General features: G+C 45.0%; 3 protein-coding genes across 7 annotated transcripts in view; 2 read left to right on the top strand and 1 right to left on the bottom strand.

Annotated features, from left to right (window-relative positions):
- Positions 1 to 16,049, top strand: part of LOC311327363 (AP-1 complex subunit sigma-2-like) — an 80,230-nt gene extending 64,181 nt beyond the window's left edge. The window contains exons 1-5 of one of the 2 annotated variants that reach the window (XM_084460403.1): positions 8,159 to 8,283; positions 11,036 to 11,214; positions 11,372 to 11,480; positions 11,898 to 12,035; positions 14,679 to 16,049. In XM_084460403.1, the coding sequence (XP_084316529.1) occupies positions 11,036 to 11,214; positions 11,372 to 11,480; positions 11,898 to 12,035; positions 14,679 to 14,726 (474 nt within the window). In that variant the 5' untranslated portion in view covers positions 8,159 to 8,283 and the 3' untranslated portion in view covers positions 14,727 to 16,049. Of the gene's footprint in view, positions 1 to 8,158; positions 8,284 to 11,035; positions 11,215 to 11,371; positions 11,481 to 11,897; positions 12,036 to 14,678 lie in introns of those variants that run through there. The other variant, XM_084460404.1, reaches the window with a different exon arrangement.
- Positions 1 to 20,210, top strand: part of LOC311327418 (heat shock factor 2-binding protein-like) — a gene marked incomplete at both ends in the record, with an annotated part of 468,623 nt that overhangs the window by 59,289 nt on the left and 389,124 nt on the right. The window lies entirely within an intron of this gene.
- On the bottom strand, positions 977 to 7,228 carry LOC311327362 (uncharacterized protein). Of its 4 annotated transcripts, XR_014631098.1 has the most exons (6): positions 7,169 to 7,228; positions 4,605 to 4,763; positions 3,555 to 3,602; positions 3,183 to 3,355; positions 1,768 to 3,075; positions 977 to 1,703 (listed from the first exon to the last, which is right to left on the bottom strand). XR_014631098.1 is itself a non-coding variant. In XM_084460401.1 (5 exons), the coding sequence occupies exons 1-5, from the start codon at positions 7,212 to 7,214 to the stop codon at positions 2,923 to 2,925; spliced, it is 579 nt and encodes a 192-aa protein (XP_084316527.1). In that variant the 5' UTR covers positions 7,215 to 7,228; the 3' UTR covers positions 977 to 2,922. The 4 variants fall into 4 exon arrangements, 2 of the variants coding, with proteins under 2 accessions (XP_084316527.1, XP_084316528.1); XM_084460401.1 differs by having other exon boundaries at positions 977 to 3,075; XM_084460402.1 differs by having other exon boundaries at positions 977 to 3,075; positions 3,240 to 3,355.

Here is a 20,210-nt window from a genome sequence, read left to right as displayed (position 1 = left end):
AGTTCACCCCAACAAGAATAGCCAAGCGAATTAAGGACCTAAATTAAACCACTAACTTTACTGCTGGTTTTGAAACAACTAGCCTAGTTCCATATGAGAACACTCCTGGGTCCAATTTCGTACAGTAGATCAGCCTGTGTCCACGTAGTTGTTAGTTAACTGGTACAGTAGCTGACCCATGATCCATGACGTCTGACCCCTGTGTCACGTGAATGGTGTTTGTTTATAGTCTAGCAGGAGGGGCCCTCAGATTTTGAGGTACCCCTACCCGAGGTAGAACAAAACACAACCATGCTTTTTCATATCCCCTAACTTAGGCCTACATTGGACTTATTTTAGCTGGTGCAACCCAAAAATCTAAGTAGGACGTAAACTCTACCCTAAATTAGAACTTAAGTTCAAACTAGGCTAAGTTTGAACTTACGATCAGCTGGTGCAACCCAGTCCTGGTACACTAGCTGACCCATGATCCATGACGTCTGACCCCTGTGTCACGTGAATGGTGTTTGTTTACGTTCTAGCTTACAATAGCTTCTCACACCGTTCACTACCATTCCATATTTTTTCTGATTTAAGGTCCCATGACGGGTTTCTCTTCCTGCTTCTGCCTAAGCACTCCACAATACCACAATACGGTGTCATGTTTTACCGAAGGAGAAGTGAAGAAGACGGTAGCTTTCAGTGGCTAAAGCAGTTAGCTAATGTCAAGATCATTCCTGTAGCTGCTTTTTTGCTAATGCGAGTTCGTCTCCGTTCCTGCCCGAGAAACAGAAGTTTAGCATCAAAATAGCTACAGGAATCATTGTTGTAAAGTTAGCCATCTGCTTTTTAGCCACCGACAGCTACTGTTAATATTATGGAAGCTGCTGTCGTGAGCTAACTTGCTATCACGGTCTTATCGTGCAGCTTCACAGCCTGCTATTAGCAGACAGCACTAAACTTGACAAAATCACACTTGCACATCATTAGAATTCAAACCATTTATATGGGATTTATCATTCAACTAAACATGGAACCTGAATACTACCTGATATTTCAACCTGCTGCCATCAGTGATCGGCGCGTCTGCTTGTTTGCGTCATGAATATCCTATGCAATGACATTCCATAGTGTCCCAAAACCGTTAATTCATTCCCTATGTAGTTCACTATGAGTAACACTACATAGGGAATACGGAGTGAGTGAACCATTTCAAACACATCTCTGGTCAGCTACGTTAGCCATCTTACTCGTCCTGATGCCATGTTCCATATGAGAACACTCAGTTAGCCTACTGTATTGAACCTCTACTGTCCCGACACATGAGTTAACAGATATAGACCCGGCGACAGTTACAGAGATAGATACTATGGATAGATAGGCTTTGTTCATAATAATTAAATTACAACCAGACAGAGAACAAGGAGTTTGAGAACGGTAGGCTCATCTTATGTGCGAGATGAGCTACAGCAATGGGTCAATGAGTGGTATTACTGCGCCCCTATGGGCAGGCGAGCGGTGGTGCGGAATGCCGTAAAGCGTCTGTTAGAATACCGCGGGTCAAGTTACATTCTTATGTTCCCACATCTGTAAAACATAGAAAATAGAAAAACAAACTACAAGTCCCAGATAGATACCGAGTGGCTAGCTGTCAAGGCCTGAAAACTGCAGCAGAAGGGGCGTGACTATGTGACCTCTTAAGTGATCTATGATCTCTATGTGACCTCTCTGTGATCTCTAAGTGACCTCTATGTGATCTCTTAGTGACCTCTGTGATCTCTAAGTGACCTCTATGTGATCTCTAAGTGACCTCTATGTGATCTCTAAGTGACCTCTATGTGATCTCTAAGTGACTTCTATGTGATCTCTAAGTGACCTCTATGTGATCTCTAAGTGACCTCTATGTGATCTCTAAGTGACCTCTATGTGATCTCTAAGTGACCGCTATGTGATCTCTAAGTGACCGCTATGTGACTTCTATGTGACTTCTATGTGATCTCTAAGTGACCGCTATGTGATCTCTAAGTGACCGCTATGTGACTTCTATGTGACTTCTATGTGATCTGTAAGGGATCTCTATGTCACTTCTATGTGATCTCAAAAGCCGTTAAGACTTGGTTTTAAAATGCGGTTTGGACGATCGGATCACAAGTGGACAGCGAGACACATCATTGTTTACACCCGTGTCTATCATGCGCCTCCATATGTATCCAGCTGACCACTTGTGTTCGTATATAGTAACCATAGTAACTCACTCACTCCTGACTGCGTGCGTGCGTGTCGCACAGCTGTTCCATGTAAACAAATCAATAATCAGTTGGTTTGACTTCAATCAGACTGAAAAAAATGTTCATGAAAGCCTGGACTATTCCAACTGTTTCGATTGATAGGACAAGTAATTTTGACTTGGAAAAAGAGCGCAGGCTAAGGCGAAAAAGGAGAAAAATTATCCTGCATTGATGACGTGTTTTCCTGTTACGTCTTTGTCGGGGACGCTTCAGGACGCATTAGAGTTTACTAAAGATATGTGGTCAAATGTGTCCCAGACCACCTCGGCAAGTGGTTTGAGGAAAAGTTTCACATAACGTTTTGGTGGCCGTTTACACTTGTATTTAGCCCTGTCCACTTTGAATCTGATTGTCTAAAACCAAGCCTAAACCTCTATGTGATCTCTAAGTGACCTTTTTGTGATCTCCAGTACCTTAGCCATGCCTACGGAGCTACCGTTGAGTTACGGGATGCCCTGGTTGGTCTTGGCCTCTCCCACATCCCATAGACCTGCACACACACCCCATATGTACACGTGCGAACATGCATGCACAAATACACACACACACACACAGGCACGCACACACACACACACACACACAATGGTCAACATCACAGTATCCTTCCAATACCATCAGAGAGACAGAACTGTGTCTACCAAGGGTAGAGCGCCCCCTACTGCCACTTTGTAGGCTGCCTCGATGTAGAAGACCAGGTTCTGTATGAAGGCCACTTCATCCAGGTTGGATACAGGTATAGGTATAGGTACTGCATTTGTAACGCGCTCCCCATCCAGTTGTTACACTGGCGCGGATACGATGCGCAGACCTGGAGAAATTAAGAGACATTAGTAAACACACACACAAACCCATGCACGGACACACACACAGTCAGGCTCACAAGGCACACACACACAGACACACACACACACATACACACAACTCTGCCGTCATCTGAGCCAAGACCAGCAGGTAGAGGGAGGTGGCGTCCACCTGCAGTGTCCCCATCGGTTGTCCCCGACAACCGTGGCGCAGGTGGGCGTGTGGTACTTGGCGTGCGGGCAGTCCTTCGTGCTCTGGCGGTGCTTGAACTTCTCCACCTTCTCCACCTGCAGCCACATGCACACACACAAGCAAGAAACACAGACAAACATGTGACATAAGCGCAAAAACACACAGACACACATACTGTACACACACACACACACAGCACATGCATACAATACACGCTCTAGTCCAAACATCGAGTGGAGGCTGCCAGAGGAGCAGTGACATTAGCAGGTAGTGATGGCGGTGCGTGTTTTCTACCTGTCTCATCGTGCACTGTAGCAATCCCTGCATCAGCTTCACCACACTCTGCAGAGATGGAGAGAAATAGCATGTCACCAGAACATGACTAGTCTGCAGCCCCAATCCATGACTCCTACTAAATCAAAGCTAAGTTGATTTATATACAATGGAAACCGCTTGTAGTGATCATGGTTATGGTGATCAACCGCTTATATGGATCAAAAAGCTCTGGGCAAGCTCCTGGAAAATGCTTCAATAGTTGGAGGCCTACTGTATACTACAGTACCTGCCTACAGTATATGGGCCTATATACTGTACTTTGCCTGAATGGTAGTTGACTGTACAGTATCTTAGCCATATGACAATAACACATTATAAAACATACACACGGCATACATAACATTATAAGACACATAAAACACATTAAACAATTAACTGCAGGCTCCTAGAAAATGTTGCACTAACTAGAGGCCGATATACTTACCTGCCTACAGTTTGTATATAGACATGCTTCTGTGACAACCTTGAAACACTTGGACTGTCTACCACTCCACCATGAGATTTATTACGGGCGATAGATGACGCACATCACTGTGTTATTTATGATAAGGTAGGCTGGCTCTCTCTCTCTTAAAGGCATAACTATCACTGGTATTTGTTTATTTTCAAAGCCATTACTGGTAAATTTCTCGCATTTCCTCTCTGTTGGACTGGAGCCTTGGCACCTACCAGACCTGATCAAATGATCGGCTTGTTTTCAGGGTCCCTCAAGTGCATTCTGAACTCGGAAGGGCTGCTTTTTTTCATGATGCTCCTTATACTTGGAATACCAATCCCTGCCCCAGTCCCAAGTACTCAGGACCTACCCTACATTCCAGGTTCACAACCTGACCCAGCCCTAGGCCTCTCGTCCCTCACCTGCTCCAGCTCACAGACCATATCTTCATCTTCATCTGTGTTGTTCTTATAGGCCGTGTCCAGTCTCCTCCCGTCCCTCTCTCACCCTCTGCCACAGCCCCACATCCTAGCTCCAGTCCTTACTCCAGCCCCAGGCCTCTGGTTCCTCACCTGCTCCAGCTCGTAGGCCTTGGCCTTGTCCTCGTCTCCGTCTGCGTTCTTCCTTTAGGCCATGCCCAGCCCCCAGACAGCCAGAACGCTGTACACGTTGTCCCGGACCCAGGCATCCTTCTGCTGAGCACTGGCAGGTAGTAGGCCTGTCACAGGGTTCTACACGCATGTGCGCGCGCACACACACACATAGACATGCATGCACATACACGCACACACGCACACACACAAACGCGCGCGCACACGCGCGCACACACACACACACACAGATAATGATAACGCTGTGTATCTGGATTCCATAACAGTCCAGTAGTAGTTGACCTATGGTCAAGCCTTTGTTTGGTCAAGCCTCAGTAGCAGTCACATAACAGAGGCAAACACAAACAACATAAACCCTACAAACAAAAAAAAACACATTCTCAATTCACTTTACAGTAGGCTTGTGGGTTTCCGCACTCTGGCCGCTTCACAAAACTCAATCGCATATTGCAAGCCCCTACAAGCAATAGGCCCACCTGATTTAATCCCTTCCATCCAATAGTATAGGACAGGAAATAAATATGCCTGTAGAATTTCAGTAAGTAGTGGAGCTTGTGCAAAGAGCCTATTATAAATACCGGGCATTACCCTACCTGGTGACACAGAATGGTCTTCTGTGGATTACAGTGTCTGCATGGAATACTTTAATGCATTAGGTTAGGCTGTACATAGCATAGGACATCTCAATTCTTAACATTGCAAAAATGCCTACCGTGAATCCATTAGTTCATCAGCTTAGCTAGCTAACGTGTTAATGGTGCGTTCGTTTGTGGTCGGAGGTGGCAAGTCGCAAGTGGCAAAATACCTACTTCCGACCTGTGTGCATTCGAGCTATATACCATTATATCACAGTTACCTAGTTATATCTATATACCATTATATCACAGTTACCTAGTTATATCTATATACCATTATATCACAGTTACCTAGTTATATCTATATACCATTACATCACAGTTACCTAGTTATATCTATATACCATTATATCACAGTTACCTAGTTATATCTATATACCATTATATCAGTTACCTAGTTATATCTATACCATTATATCACAGTTACCTAGTTATATCTATATACCATTATATCACAGTTACCTAGTTATATCTATATACCATTATATCACAGTTACCTAGTTATATCTATATACCATTATATCACAGTTACCTAGTTATATCTATATACCATTATATCACAGTTACCTAGTTATATCTATATACCATTATATCACAGTTACCTAGTTATATCTATATACCATTATATCACAGTTACCTAGTTATATCTATATACCATTATATCACAGTTACCTAGTTATATCTATATACCATTATATCACAGTTACCTAGTTATATCTATATACCATTATATCACAGTTACCCAGTTATATCTATATACCATTATATCAGTTACCTAGTTATATCTATATACCATTATATCACAGTTACCTAGTTATATCTATATACCATTATATCACAGTTACCTAGTTATATCTATATACCATTATATCACAGTTACCTAGTTATATCTATATACCATTATATCACAGTTACCCAGTTATATCTATATACCATTATATCAGTTACCTAGTTATATCTATATACCATTATATCACAGTTACCTAGTTATATCTATATACCATTATATCACAGTTACCTAGTTATATCTATATACCATTATATCAGTTACCTAGTTATATCTATATACCATTATATCAGTTACCTAGTTATATCTATATACCATTATATCACAGTTATCTAGTTATATCTATATATCATTATATCACAGTTACCTAGTTATATCTATATACCATTATATCACAGTTATCTAGTTATATCTATATATCATTATATCAGTTACCTAGTTATATCTATATACCATTATATCACAGTTACCTAGTTATATCTATATACCATTATATCACAGTTACCTAGTTATATCTATATACCATTATATCACAGTTACCTAGTTATATCTATATACCATTATATCACAGTTACCTAGTTATATCTATATACCATTATATCACAGTTACCTAGTTATATCTATATACCATTATATCAGTTACCTAGTTATATCTATATACCATTATATCACAGTTACCTAGTTATATCTATATACCATTATATCACAGTTACCTAGTTATATCTTTATACCATTATATCACAGTTACCTAGTTATATCTATATACCATTATATCACAGTTACCTAGTTATGGTGCATTCGTTTGTGGTCGGAGGTGGCAAGTCGCAAGTGGCAAAATACCTACTTCCGACCTGTGTGCATTCAGATATATACCATTATATCACAGTTACCTAGTTATATCTATATACCATTATATCACAGTCACCTAGTTATATCTATATACCATTATATCACAGTTACCTAGTTATATCTAGTGCATTCGAGCAACTGGGGGCTGAGAAACATCCGAATTTGCGACGAGGAAGTGTGAGTTCATGAGGTGTTTTATTTAATCATTCCTAGCAAGTCGCAATTTGCCACCTCCCAGTTATAAACGAACGTACCATTAACATGCCGGTTGAAAGCTGTGCTCCAGCGGCCAGCGACCATTGATGAATCGAGAGATCCCCCTCTTGCAGTGTCGTAGTGTCAGTGATCTGTGGTGCAAGAACACATCTCCCGTTGCGGAAGTGAGAGCAATGCTACGAACATGTATTTCAACACATTTACATTGGAGCTCCGCCACGGCTTCATGTGAATGTTTATCATTCTGACTGCATTTTCAAAAAATGCCCTATACTATACTGCGGTCAAGCCAGCCTTCAATTCGGAAATACAAGTCATGTGGGCCACAGCCAATTCCCCTTTGCGCAAACATTAGCGTCATTACGGTACATCGTTTTTTCTCTTGGAAGGACTATCACCGTCGCATTCACCGACAAGTAGTGAAGTCAAATAACGATGGTTTGATTAAAGAAGTGAAAGGCGGTTGTGGTGTGGCATTTAAGATGATTAAGAGGTCCTTTATTTTGAAATGCCACACCACAACCGCCTTTCACTTCTTTAATCAAACCATCGTTATTTGACTTCACTACTTGTCGGTGAATGCGACGGTGGTAAATCCTTACAAGAGAAATAACGATGTACCGTAATGACGCTAATGTTTGCGCAAAGGGGAATTGGCTGTGGCCCACATGACTTGTATTTCCAAATTGAAGGCTGGCTTGACCGCAGTTATACACTGGAGGGCGCTGTTAAACACGACGTCCCCTCTACGAGTTTCCTCGTCTTTTGATTTGTTCACTTTTCATTTCCCATTCAAATCAAAATGCTGTGAAAGGCATTAGTCATAGGCATGTTCAGCGTGGCCAAAACGTTTGAGATATTATTCACAGAGTCACAAACATCTCACTAGATTTGATTTAGAGATCATGTGTTGACCACCGCGACCCCACCTTGTCCTCCGTGCACAGTAAATAGCACGATGGAATAACGGGATGGCTCCGCCAATCAGAACCGCTGACAGTAAACCTTTCGACCAATGACAAGGCGGCTAACTGCATTGGTCGCTCATCTCACATCCCCACACGGACGTAAGGTTGAACTGAGCAGATTTCTCTGTGAATTGGACATAATCAACCACGGTTTTATTGTCCGGATCGCAAGTAACCCTAAAAAGGTAAGATTACCCGAGTTATATCTCGTTTAGTTGTAGTGGTCATCCACTAGCAAGACAGAAAGAAAGCGATTTCATCGAGCCATTGTTGAGTGTGTTTGCACCCTGTTTTTATAACTCGCTTTATTGTCAAATCAATGTCAACTTGTGTGGCGAAAAAACTACTAAGCGTGATTAATAGCCTACTACATTAAATAATACTACACACTTAACTGTCAAAATAATACATTTCCTCATTGATGTGCACGTCAACAACCAGGCGATCAGTGTTTGGATACAGACTGATTCTGAACTGTGGGGTCGCTTTCTTGGCTGCAGATTTATGACTTGAGAAGAGAAATAGAATGAATAAACTTCAAAACACCTGGTCACTGAAATGCTCTTGTTACTCTCCTCTCACTCATCTTCTCCCTCTCTCTCCTCTGCTCCCTTCCTCTCCCCTCCTCTCACTCATCTTCTCCCTCTCTCTCCTCTGCTCCCTTCCTCTCCCCTCCTCTCACTCATCTTCTCCCTCTCTCTCCTCTGCTCCCTTCCTCTCCCCTCCTCTCACTCATCTTCTCCCTCTCTCTCCTCTGCTCCCTTCCTCTCCCCTCCTCTCACTCATCTTCTCCCTCTCTCTCCTCTGCTCCCTTCCTCTCCCCTCCTCTCACTCATCTTCTCCCTCTCTCTCCTCTGCTCCCTTCCTCTCCCCTCCTCTCACTCATCTTCTCCCTCTCTCTCCTCTGCTCCCTTCCTCTCCCCTCCTCTCACTCATCTTCTCCCTCTCTCTCCTCTGCTCCCTTCCTCTCCCCTCCTCTCACTCATCTTCTCCCTCTCTCTCCTCTGCTCCCTTCCTCTCCCCTCCTCTCACTCATCTTCTCCCTCTCTCTCCTCTGCTCCCTTCCTCTCCCCTCCTCTCACTCATCTTCTCCCTCTCTCTCCTCTGCTCCCTTCCTCTCCCCTCCTCTCACTCATCTTCTCCCTCTCTCTCCTCTGCTCCCTTCCTCTCCCCTCCTCTCACTCATCTTCTCCCTCTCTCTCCTCTGCTCCCTTCCTCTCCCCTCCTCTCACTCATCTTCTCCCTCTCTCTCCTCTGCTCCCTTCCTCTCCCCTCCTCTCACTCATCTTCTCCCTCTCTCTCCTCTGCTCCCTTCCTCTCCCCTCCTCTCACTCATCTTCTCCCTCTCTCTCCTCTGCTCCCTTCCTCTCCCCTCCTCTCACTCATCTTCTCCCTCTCTCTCCTCTGCTCCCTTCCTCTCCCCTCCTCTCACTCATCTTCTCCCTCTCTCTCCTCTGCTCCCTTCCTCTCCCCTCCTCTCACTCATCTTCTCCCTCTCTCTCCTCTGCTCCCTTCCTCTCCCCTCCTCTCACTCATCTTCTCCCTCTCTCTCCTCTGCTCCCTTCCTCTCCCCTCCTCTCACTCATCTTCTCCCTCTCTCTCCTCTGCTCCCTTCCTCTCCCCTCCTCTCACTCATCTTCTCCCTCTCTCTCCTCTGCTCCCTTCCTCTCCCCTCCTCTCACTCATCTTCTCCCTCTCTCTCCTCTACTCCCTTCCTCTCCCCTCCTCTCACTCATCTTCTCCCTCTCTCTCCTCTGCTCCCTTCCTCTCCCCTCCTCTCACTCATCTTCTCCCTCTCTCTCCTCTGCTCCCTTCCTCTCACTCATCTTCTCCCTCTCTCTCCTCTGCTCCCTTCCTCTCCCCTCCTCTCACTCATCTTCTCCCTCTCTCTCCTCTGCTCCCTTCCTCTCCCCTCCTCTCACTCATCTTCTCCCTCTCTCTCCTCTGCTCCCTTCCTCTCCCCTCCTCTCACTCATCTTCTCCCTCTCTCTCCTCTGCTCCCTTCCTCTCCCCTCCTCTCACTCATCTTCTCCCTCTCTCTCCTCTGCTCCCTTCCTCTCCCCTCCTCTCACTCATCTTCTCCCTCTCTCTCCTCTGCTCCCTTCCTCTCCCCTCCTCTCACTCATCTTCTCCCTCTCTCTCCTCTGCTCCCTTCCTCTCCCCTCCTCTCACTCATCTTCTCTCTCCTCTGCTCCCTTCCTCTCCCCTCCTCTCACTCATCTTCTCCCTCTCTCTCCTCTGCTCCCTTCCTCTCCCCTCCTCTCACTCATCTTCTCCCTCTCTCTCCTCTGCTCCCTTCCTCTCCCCTCCTCTCACTCATCTTCTCCCTCTCTCTCCTCTGCTCCCTTCCTCTCCCCTCCTCTCACTCATCTTCTCCCTCTCTCTCCTCTGCTCCCTTCCTCTCCCCTCCTCTCACTCATCTTCTCCCTCTCTCTCCTCTGCTCCCTTCCTCTCCCCTCCTCTCACTCATCTTCTCCCTCTCTCTCCTCTGCTCCCTTCCTCTCCCCTCCTCTCACTCATCTTCTCCCTCTCTCTCCTCTGCTCCCCTCCTCTCACTCATCTTCTCCCTCTCTCTCCTCTGCTCCCTTCCTCTCCCCTCCTCTCACTCATCTTCTCCCTCTCTCTCCTCTGCTCCCTTCCTCTCCCCTCCTCTCACTCATCTTCTCCCTCTCTCTCCTCTGCTCCCTTCCTCTCACTCATCTTCTCCCTCTCTCTCCTCTGCTCCCTTCCTCTCCCCTCCTCTCACTCATCTTCTCCCTCTCTCTCCTCTACTCCCTTCCTCTCCCCTCCTCTCACTCATCTTCTCCCTCTTCTCCTCTGCTCCCTTCCTCTCCCCTCCTCTCACTCATCTTCTCCCTCTCTCTCCTCTGCTCCCTTCCTCTCCCCTCCTCTCACTCATCTTCTCCCTCTCTCTCCTCTTCTCCCTTCCTCTCCCAGATGCAGTTTATGCTGCTGTTCAGCCGGCAGGGGAAGCTGCGGCTGCAGAAGTGGTACGTCCCGCTGTCTGACAAGGAGAGGAAGAAGATCTCCCGAGACCTGGTCCAGACCATCCTCGCCAGGAAACCCAAGATGTGCAGCTTCCTGGAGTGGCGTGACCTCAAGATCGTCTACAAAAGGTCAGGGTTCAAGGCTCAGGGATAGAGGTTACAAGGGGATGTAGGTCTATTATGCTCAACCAATTGCTTACTTTTATTCTATCCCTTTCAACCTTTCTCTGTCTCACTCTTTGGCTGTGTGTGTGTTTGTGTGTGTGTGTGTGTCTGTCTGTCCCAGGTACGCCAGCCTGTACTTCTGCTGTGCAGTGGAGGACCAAGACAATGAGCTCATCACCCTGGAGATCATCCATAGATATGTGGAGCTGCTGGACAAGTACTTTGGCAGTGTGAGTTTCTGTTAACACCCCTACCCCTTACAGCCTACCACTGCAGCTCTCAGGGGAAGCCATGGTAACTTCACTGTTATGCATTTGGTGTCACCCCTCCACCGCAACATGCCCTCAACAGCTATTACCTTTACGGTAGCTACAGCGACTACGTTTTACGACAACAAGCCCTCTATATGCTTTTGCTGCCAGGGGGCATCATCCACACATATCCTTATTAAGCTTGTCTGTTGAGGTCTTTTGATGTCATTGCTTTCTGCCACTGACCTTCTGCAGCTGTTGCAAGGGTCATTCTTTCATTCTCTGTCAACCTAATGACATTAGGTTTGACTTTACCAAACCCCCACATAACTACATCTCATGGATACCGGACTGTTTCAAGTTTCCTCCTGTATGTAATTGTTGTACCACCCTCAGGTGTGTGAGCTGGACATCATCTTCAACTTTGAGAAGGCCTACTTCATCCTTGATGAGTTTCTGCTGGGGGGCGAGGCCCAGGAGACCTCCAAGAAGAATGTGCTGAAGGCCATTGAGCAGGCTGACTTGCTGCAGGAGGTAGGGGGGGACTCTGAGCCGTAGGCCTACTCAGGCTAGGAAGGAGAGAGGCGATACAACCCAGCTGTAGGCCGACAGGACAGGACATGAGTCCTCCATCCATGACAGCCCCCTTCCCCTGTCTGTCCCAGTTCAGTCTCCTCCACAGATCAGGTAGGACAGACAGGTCTTGGCATAGCTCCACCTAATCCCCTCAAGTCTCCTGTCTCCTCCACTATGGCTGGAGGAGACAGGAGAGGTCTTTAAAAGGTCTATCCCAGACATGAAAAGATTTGATCATTTTTTGGGTTATGTCAGGTAATATCAATGAATTTCGTTTGTAGCATGTTTACATTTTAGCTGCCATTCATCAAACTATAATATTTGCCATGCAGTATTTTTCTTCATCAGGTTATATACATTTCCCGTATTGCATGAGTGGTTGTAATGGTTATGATTTTTCATTTATCCCCTTCCCACTCGTTAATAGTTTTTTCATTCATTGTAGATCATGGAAATTTTGCTTTTTAGTCATTGAAAGTCAGGGAAAAGTTAGGGAATTTGACAGAGTGTGAACCCCGAGGCAGGCAGGGAGACTAGGGCTGCATCAGAAATCGCATACTTCCATACTATTTAGTTGGCCAGAAAAATATTTATTATATCCAAATACATAGTATGTCAAATGCGGTATGCAGAAAATACCCGGATGGTATAGTGCATCTGGTCACATTTTGCAGTATGCAAGCCAGCGCTTTTCTGGCTATTTCCACTGTCCTCTGCGCAGTGGAAGATTCATTCACTGAGCCACCGAGATGGCACAGACAGATGACAGCACATTGACAGTGCAATGATGTAGCATAACATGAGTGTTTCTATATTCCTAGTATCATGATCAATTTATCAGTTGTCCAAACAAAATGCCAACAAACTGATTATGCTAGCCAGCCAGAGTTCCCAAATAAATGTATTTATAAAGTAAAGATAATATTTGACTGCTTGAGCCATCCAGACACGAATGACGGTCTCAGTTTATAACATCCGATGAATGAACAAGTTCGTTATTTTTTTTATCAACTGTTAACACACTAATATAGTAAGATGTTACTTTACATAGCTAGTTAGAGATATTGGCCCCAAATCATTTTACAATATGTCCGTTGTTCAACGTTTCTGTTTATCCCTGCAGTTAAGGTAGACTACTGTAGTGGCTACTGTACTTGTCTGTAACAGAAAAGGAACAGATTCACAAACGGGGTTATTTGGATAAACTGGCCACATATTGGGAATCTACATGGTTATTAAAAACATATTTAAGTCGTTGTGAGCAGCTTCTGCTTTAAATTCCCGCCATCACTGCCGGCTAGTGAGAAATGCTTTCTGTGATACTTTCTAGAAGTAGTATGTCCCAGTTGTTTGTATACCTGTACTCCATGCCAAGTACATACTTTGTAAGGGCAGCTGTAATATGTAGTACTAATAGTAAAAATAATGTGTGAAAAATATGTGATTTCGGACGCAGCCCAGTTGTTGATCCTCTGGACAGGTTCATACAACAGTCAAGGAAAGCGCTCACCGCTGGGCTGAGCTGAGCTGAGCTCTCATTCATTCTCTTCATGAGAAAGGGGCTCACTCCTTACTTACCATTCGTAGCGGTAACTGTGACTTTATTAGCAGAGCAGTAGTATGTAGAGCAGTCCAGGGCCAAACACTATTTGAAATTATTTCAATTACTTATCTTTGCTTGATTGTTTGATTGTCCAGCACATTGGAACAATGGACTCTTCCATGAAATGCAAACCCCAGCCACCCAACCCTCCAGGAAGACTCAAGCAAATGCTGAAGTAATTGAAAGTATTTCAAATAGTATTTGGACCCATTTCTAGACTCCCAGCCTTTCCTCTCCTCTTCATTGCTTAGAATAGTGAATCTACTGAACTCTAGTGAAACTGACTGAACACTCAATTGTATTGAAACAGTGCTTTTCTTTCCTTTGTGCTTAACCTGTTGCTAGGATGCCAAAGTAAGTGTCGTTCCATTTTGAATGGTATGCCTTGTTCATGTCGCAGTAGCTGGGTAGTTACACCTCTATAACTTCATAACCACCTGGTCTGAAGACAGTGATAGAACATATTTACGTACTAAAGAGGGTATGTTGTACACTGTAACCTAGAACTCTTCACATATTTTTCTTTGTAGAATGTAGATTTGGTTTTGTGGTCACCCCACTGTGTCTCCAGCCTTGGTTCTGAACTGGTCCACATCTGTGTTCATTGTTGACTCAATAGTCCTCAGAACCTGGGTCAGATTTGGGAATGGGACTGTCCCAAATTCAGACACCACCTTTTTTGGGCAAGTAGATTTAACTCAGGCTTCACTTCCGGGGGCCTGAATTTGCTGGAGCAAAATTGGTTAGATCAGAGCAAAAGACACCACAACACTCCAAATAGAGGGAAAAAACGCCTCAAATAAAAATGTTCCCCTCATGGGAAATCATAAAAGCAAGCTTTTAAGGATCAATCTATACATCCATACACCAAAGTATTAAGGTAAGCTTTGCTCCAATTTGAGCTCTTCCAGTAAATTGGGGCCCTATAGGTGTGTTGGTGGCCCTCAACACTCTGCTGACCTACCTGTCCTCTCTGTGCTCTCTGTCGCCCCCTGTAGGAAGCTGAGGCGCCACGGAGCGTTCTGGAGGAGATTGGACTGACATAGACCCAGTTCTGCCCCAACCCCCCCCCCTCCCCGCCAGCCACTGTGCAGCATTGTTCTATGTACCTGTCTTGTACGCACCGACTCTTCTCTACGATGTCACTAATATGTTGTGCCAACCGTGTGTTTGTTTTAGTTTGTTTCTTTGTTTGGTTATGTTCCATACCCACCTGTCTGCCGACAGTACCGCGCCTTGCTCACCTTCTTGGCAAACCACTCCTGTGGCATGATCTTTAAAGCCATGGCAACAGTGATGTCGAACGGTCAGCCATGACCCTCACTATGACTACCCCTGTCCCTTCTGAGGGTCATTCAGAGTGTTTCTACATTGTTACTTTACTATAAAAAAATTATAAATGAATGAATTATGATTATAAAAGAGGATGGGCATGGAAAATAAGCCCTCCGGAAGTATTCAAAGAAACCTGTCAGTATTTCTATCTAGTGTTTTAGTCCAATAGTATTTGTTTTCAAAATAAGACATGACCAAAGAACAGTGTGTGACCCTTGACCTATCTGAGCTCAGCATTGTGAAGGCAAGAGCCACTCTTGGGGGATCGCCACAGATGTAGAAAAAGGGATCGCGTACTACAACCATTCAAACTGTTCATCACATCATTATAGGTGCTTTAAACTGTATCTGGAAATACCCCTGGATTTATACTGTCAAGCTGTGTTAGCAGCACGGTGAGGAGTGACAGTCCTAGGTTGTAACTGTCACAGCACCAGTGGGGTACACTGTATCACAGCTGGTGTTTACCTCACACCAAAATGACCTTTCATGTGCCCTTGGATTTAAAAAGGCCTGAACTTTTCTCTAAAGTTATACTGTCTACTGTTGGGTTGTTTCAACCTCTGCCCTGCCGATCAGTCAGCTGTGATCGGGACGCTGTATCCAGCTCACAGAACATAGGCCTACTGTTCGCTCTGGGGTTGCCAGTAAGGCACCTACCTAAGCTGTGCTGCTTGGACCTAGGGACAAATACTATTTGAAATCCTTTCAATTACTTTGGGGTTTGCTCTGGTCTGCCTGGAGTGTCAGGTGGATGGGGCGTTTGCATTTTTCAGAACAGCCCATTGGGTCCTTTGTGCGAAACTAGCAATCTAGCACAGGTAAGTCATTGAAATGATTTCAATTTGTATTTCAACCTTGGTGTGACACTTCCGTGTCACCTGTGTACCAAATCAATCACACTAGTAAAGTCACGACTTTTGTATTATACACTGCCAACTGATCTCTGTCCATCTATTTCTGTCAGCATAAGCCACCATATCTCTGCCATCTTCCAGGTTCCGGTCAGAACGCTGCAAGTCATTGTAACAATAAATGTCTCAAAACAAAATGCTTGAGTCCACGTCGTTCTAGTCTGAGTAGGTTGGTAGATATATACTGTTGTTTCTTCTTGTCGGCAGAATAACGTGAAAAGAATCTTCTGGAGAAAAATGCAGTTTAAACCAAATTTATTGAGCAAGCCTAATACAGGTCGAATCTCGGCGTCACTGATCTACAGTAGGTGGTATCCCAGTTAATATACTTTGGCTTCAGGCCAATGAACACACGACAAACAATTTTGCATACGAGGGAGGTACATTTTAACACAGATCTGGTAAGCTTGTCTTTGTGATAGGTCAATTGGTGTCGCTTGGTTCTGCCCCCTCCGGACATGGGGCCGTCTTTGGGTTCTGCCTTTGTCCGGCACATTTCAACTGTACTTGAAACAACCTCAGAGGTGCAATCTCTTTTGTCTTCAGGAGCAAAGGAATGTGGCCTCAGGAAGAACATTTGTTGTCATTTAAATGTTAAACTGCTTGTAATTACAAAGGTCTATCTCGACTGGAGTTCATTTCTTGTTCTTAGTATAATGATATTCCTTCATGAGTAATACAATGTCTTGATGTAATACAGTATAAAAATATACTACAATACACTGCTGAAAAAAATTAAAGGAACACTTTGAAAACATCAGATTTCATCATGCAGGATATCTTTCCCGATATGGACTGGGTAATGTGTTAGGAAAAAGGGGATGCCACATTGTTTAATGGAAATTAAAATGATCAACCTACAGAGGGCTGAATTCAAAGAAACCCTGGAAATCAAAGCAAAAAAAATGATGCGTCAGGCTAGTCCATTTTGCTGAAATTTCATTGCAGCAACTCAAAATGGTACTCGGTAGTTCATATTGCCCCCACGTGCTTGAATGCATGCCTGACAACGTCGGGCCATGCTCCTGATGAGACGACGGATGGTGTCCTGGGGGGGATCTCCTCCCAGATCTGGACCAGGGCATCACTGAGCTCCTGGACAGTCCGAGGTGCAACCTGGCGGCGTCGGATGGACCGAGACAGAATGTCCCAGAGGTGTTCTATTGGATTTAGGTCAGGCGAGTGTGCGGGCCAGTCAACGGTATCGATCCCTTCATCCTCCAGGAACTGCATGCATACTCTCGCCACATGAGGCCGGGCGTTGTCGTGCACCAGGAGGAACCCAGGACCCGCTGCACCAGCGTAGGGTCTGACAATGGGTCCAAGGATTTCATCCTGATACCTAATGGCAGTCAGGGTGCCGTTGTCTAGCCTGTAGAGGTCTGTGTGTCTTTCCAGGGATATGCCTCCCCAGACCATCACTGACCCACCACCAAACCGGTCACGCTGAATGATGTTGCAGGCAGCGTAACGTTCTCCATGGCGTCTCCAGACCCTTTCACGTCTGTCACATGTGCTCAGGTTGAACCTGCTCTCATCTGAAAAGCACAGGGCGCCAGTGGAGAACCTGCCAATTCTGGTGTTCTCTGGCAAATGCCAATCGAGCTCCGCGGTGCTGGGCAGTGAGCACAGGGCACATTACAGGACGTCTGGCCCTCATGCCACCCTCATGAAGTCTGATTCTGATTGTTTGGTCAGAGACATTCACACCAGTGGCCTGCTGGAGGTCATTTTCTAAGGCTCTGGCAGTGCTCATCCTGTTCCTCCTTGCACAAAGGAGCAGGTACCGGTCCTGCTGATGGGTTAAGGACCTTCTATGGCCCTGTCCAGCTCTCCTAGAGTAACTGCCCGTCTCCCGGAATCTTCTCCATGCTCTTGAGACTGTGCTGGGAGACACAGCAAACCTTCTGGCAACGGTACGTATCGATGTGCCATCCCGGAGGAGTTGGACTACCTGTGCAACCTCTGTAGGGTCCAGGAACCGCACCATGCTACCAGCAGTGACAATGACCTTAGCCAAATGCAAAACTCATGAAAAATTAGTCAGAAAAGATGAGGAGGGAAAAAATGTCAGTGGCCTCCACCTGTAAAACCATTCCTGTTTTTGGGGTCGTCTCATTGCTGCCCCTCTAGTGCACCTGATGTTAATTTCATAAACACCAAAGCAGCTGAAATTGATTAACAATCGTCCTCTGCTACTCAACTGACCAGATCAATATCCCAGAAGTTTAATTGACTTGATGCTATACTCTGATTAAAAAGTGTTCCTTTAATTTTTTTTGAGCAGTATATATATATATATATATATCAGCTCAAACTGCCCAAAGCCGCAGACAGAAACAGACTTCAGATCTCCCTAAATAAGGCTGCCAGGAGGGTTCTGCGCTATGGCTTTGAGATGGAGGTGAGGGAGCTCCATGCCACACTAGGGTGGCCAACAGTTAGTCAACTCATTTCAGAGCAGTCATTAGCACTTTTCAAACGAATTATTGCCCTTAAGACACCTGCAGATATATTCAACAAACTACAACGGATTAGAAATCTACATGCAGTTAATACGCGGAATAGACTGAAGGACAAATTCACCCAACCAAGGATACAGACGTAAATGGGCAGACGGACTTTCACATATAGGATGGTGATCATGTGGAATTCATTGCACTGACCATAGTGCTGTATTTTCCTTCTTTGAACTTCTTTTGAGAACAATTTACAATCTTTTGTTACAATAATTTTAGATGTGTGATTTCGTAAGTAGCTATGTTTTTGAACTATTGTATTTTACTGTTATTATTGTATTTACTATCATGTTTCTTTCTTTTCTTATTTTTTCTTGAATTCTATTTATGAATTGTAGTATTTTCTGCATTATTGTATTGTACTGTATGTTTTAGTTGAGGACTCTTGGAAGACTAGCCGATGGCTAAAAGAGATCCTAATAAACAACAACAAACAACAACAAAGCCATAGCGGCCATTTATATCCTACTATGATGAGACATGGAAGGAAATGCTGCAGATTGGAGTAAGGTCATGCTGAACAGGCAGGTTTGCCCTTCACAATAGTTAAAGCAATGCATTTTAAGGTTTAGACAATGGGCCTCATTCACCAATATCTTCTTAAGTTCTGTTCTTAAATTTCTTACTAAGAACGTTTCTAAGGAAAGCTCCCATCTGATTGACGACGTGTTCGTAAACCGCTGGAAGAGTTCGCACCTGGGGCCTCATTTATCAAAGAGCGCGTAAAAAAAGAAGGAAAAACATGTTTTTATTTTTTTAAATGTCTGGTTTTTATGAATGAAACGTGATTTTAAAGGCTAGAAGATCGCAATAAATAATGGGAGAGATGTATACTAAATGTGTGGATAGTGCAGAGAGAGCCTCCCCCCGCAGGCATGAATGTATTGTGCGAAAACGTCATAACGTTAACTAGCAGCAGGTGTCACCGAGCTAACTTAGCTGTGTAACGTTATGGGCTAGCTAACGCTGCCTTGCAAAATGGACAAATTTGGGGGTTTGGGGGGGGGGCGCGGGTGTGTCACTGTTTTCAGAGGGGAAGCCCACATTGATGGAGTTGGGGAACCCATGTGCTATATGATTCATGTTTCGCAAGAAAAATAGGTGTCTTTTATTGTGCTGCCTGCGTTTGAGTTTAAAGTTTGACACCTGTCCCTTCAGCCTAAACATATGAGAGAGAAAAAGGGAACGAATCGTCGAATCTCTGGTTTGAACAGGTGAATCGGATTCGACTCGTCAGGTTTGAGCCCTAGAATACATTGAAACTGACGAGTCTGTTTATTTTCTACGGTCATCAAGGTGTGACCGCATACTGTACCGCGCTGTGGCTCGCGGCTCCTGTTGAACCCAGCCGTGTGGCTCGCAGGTCCAGCCTGGACGAGTACTGTCCGGCGGAGCAGGTGGACTCCATCCAGGCCCGGGTTCTGGACGTCCTGGAGGGTCTCGGACCCCTGCTGGTCCACAAGGACTATGAGACCCAGGTGGACCTGGAGGACGCTGCCCCCAAGGCGTCCAGCAGCAGCGCCACGAGTACCCCCGGCCCAGAACAACCCCTACCCCAAGCCTCCTGACACACACACACACACACACACACACACACACACACACACGTACAGTGCTTTCTGGATTTTAGTTTAGTTTCATCCGAACCCACGCCCCTACAGGAGGCCTTTTACCTCTAACCAGGCTGTTATTGTAAATAAGAATGTGATCTTACTGTAACTAACTTGCCCGATACTACTGTAAATCCCTGTCAAAGAAATAA

The sequence above is a fragment of the Borostomias antarcticus genome (genome assembly GCF_949987555.1).
Source record: "Borostomias antarcticus genome assembly, chromosome: 32".
Classification (NCBI taxonomy): Eukaryota; Metazoa; Chordata; class Actinopteri; order Stomiiformes; family Stomiidae; genus Borostomias; species Borostomias antarcticus.
The sequence above is the reverse complement of the archived record's forward strand: the minus strand, read 5'-3'. Positions and strand labels throughout refer to the sequence as shown.

Bases quoted from the DNA above. Each gene is read 5' to 3' on its own strand.
- LOC311327362 (XM_084460401.1), bottom strand. From the start codon at position 7,214: ATGGTCGCTGGCCGCTGGAGCACAGCTTTCAACCGGCATGTTAATG. The intron at 4,764-7,168 runs GTACGTTCGTTT...ACATGCGTGTAG, and splicing joins TTTCAACCGGCATGTTAATG to AACCCTGTGACAGGCCTACT. The intron at 3,356-3,554 runs GTAGAAAACACG...ATGTGGCTGCAG, and splicing joins TACAGTGCACGATGAGACAG to GTGGAGAAGGTGGAGAAGTT.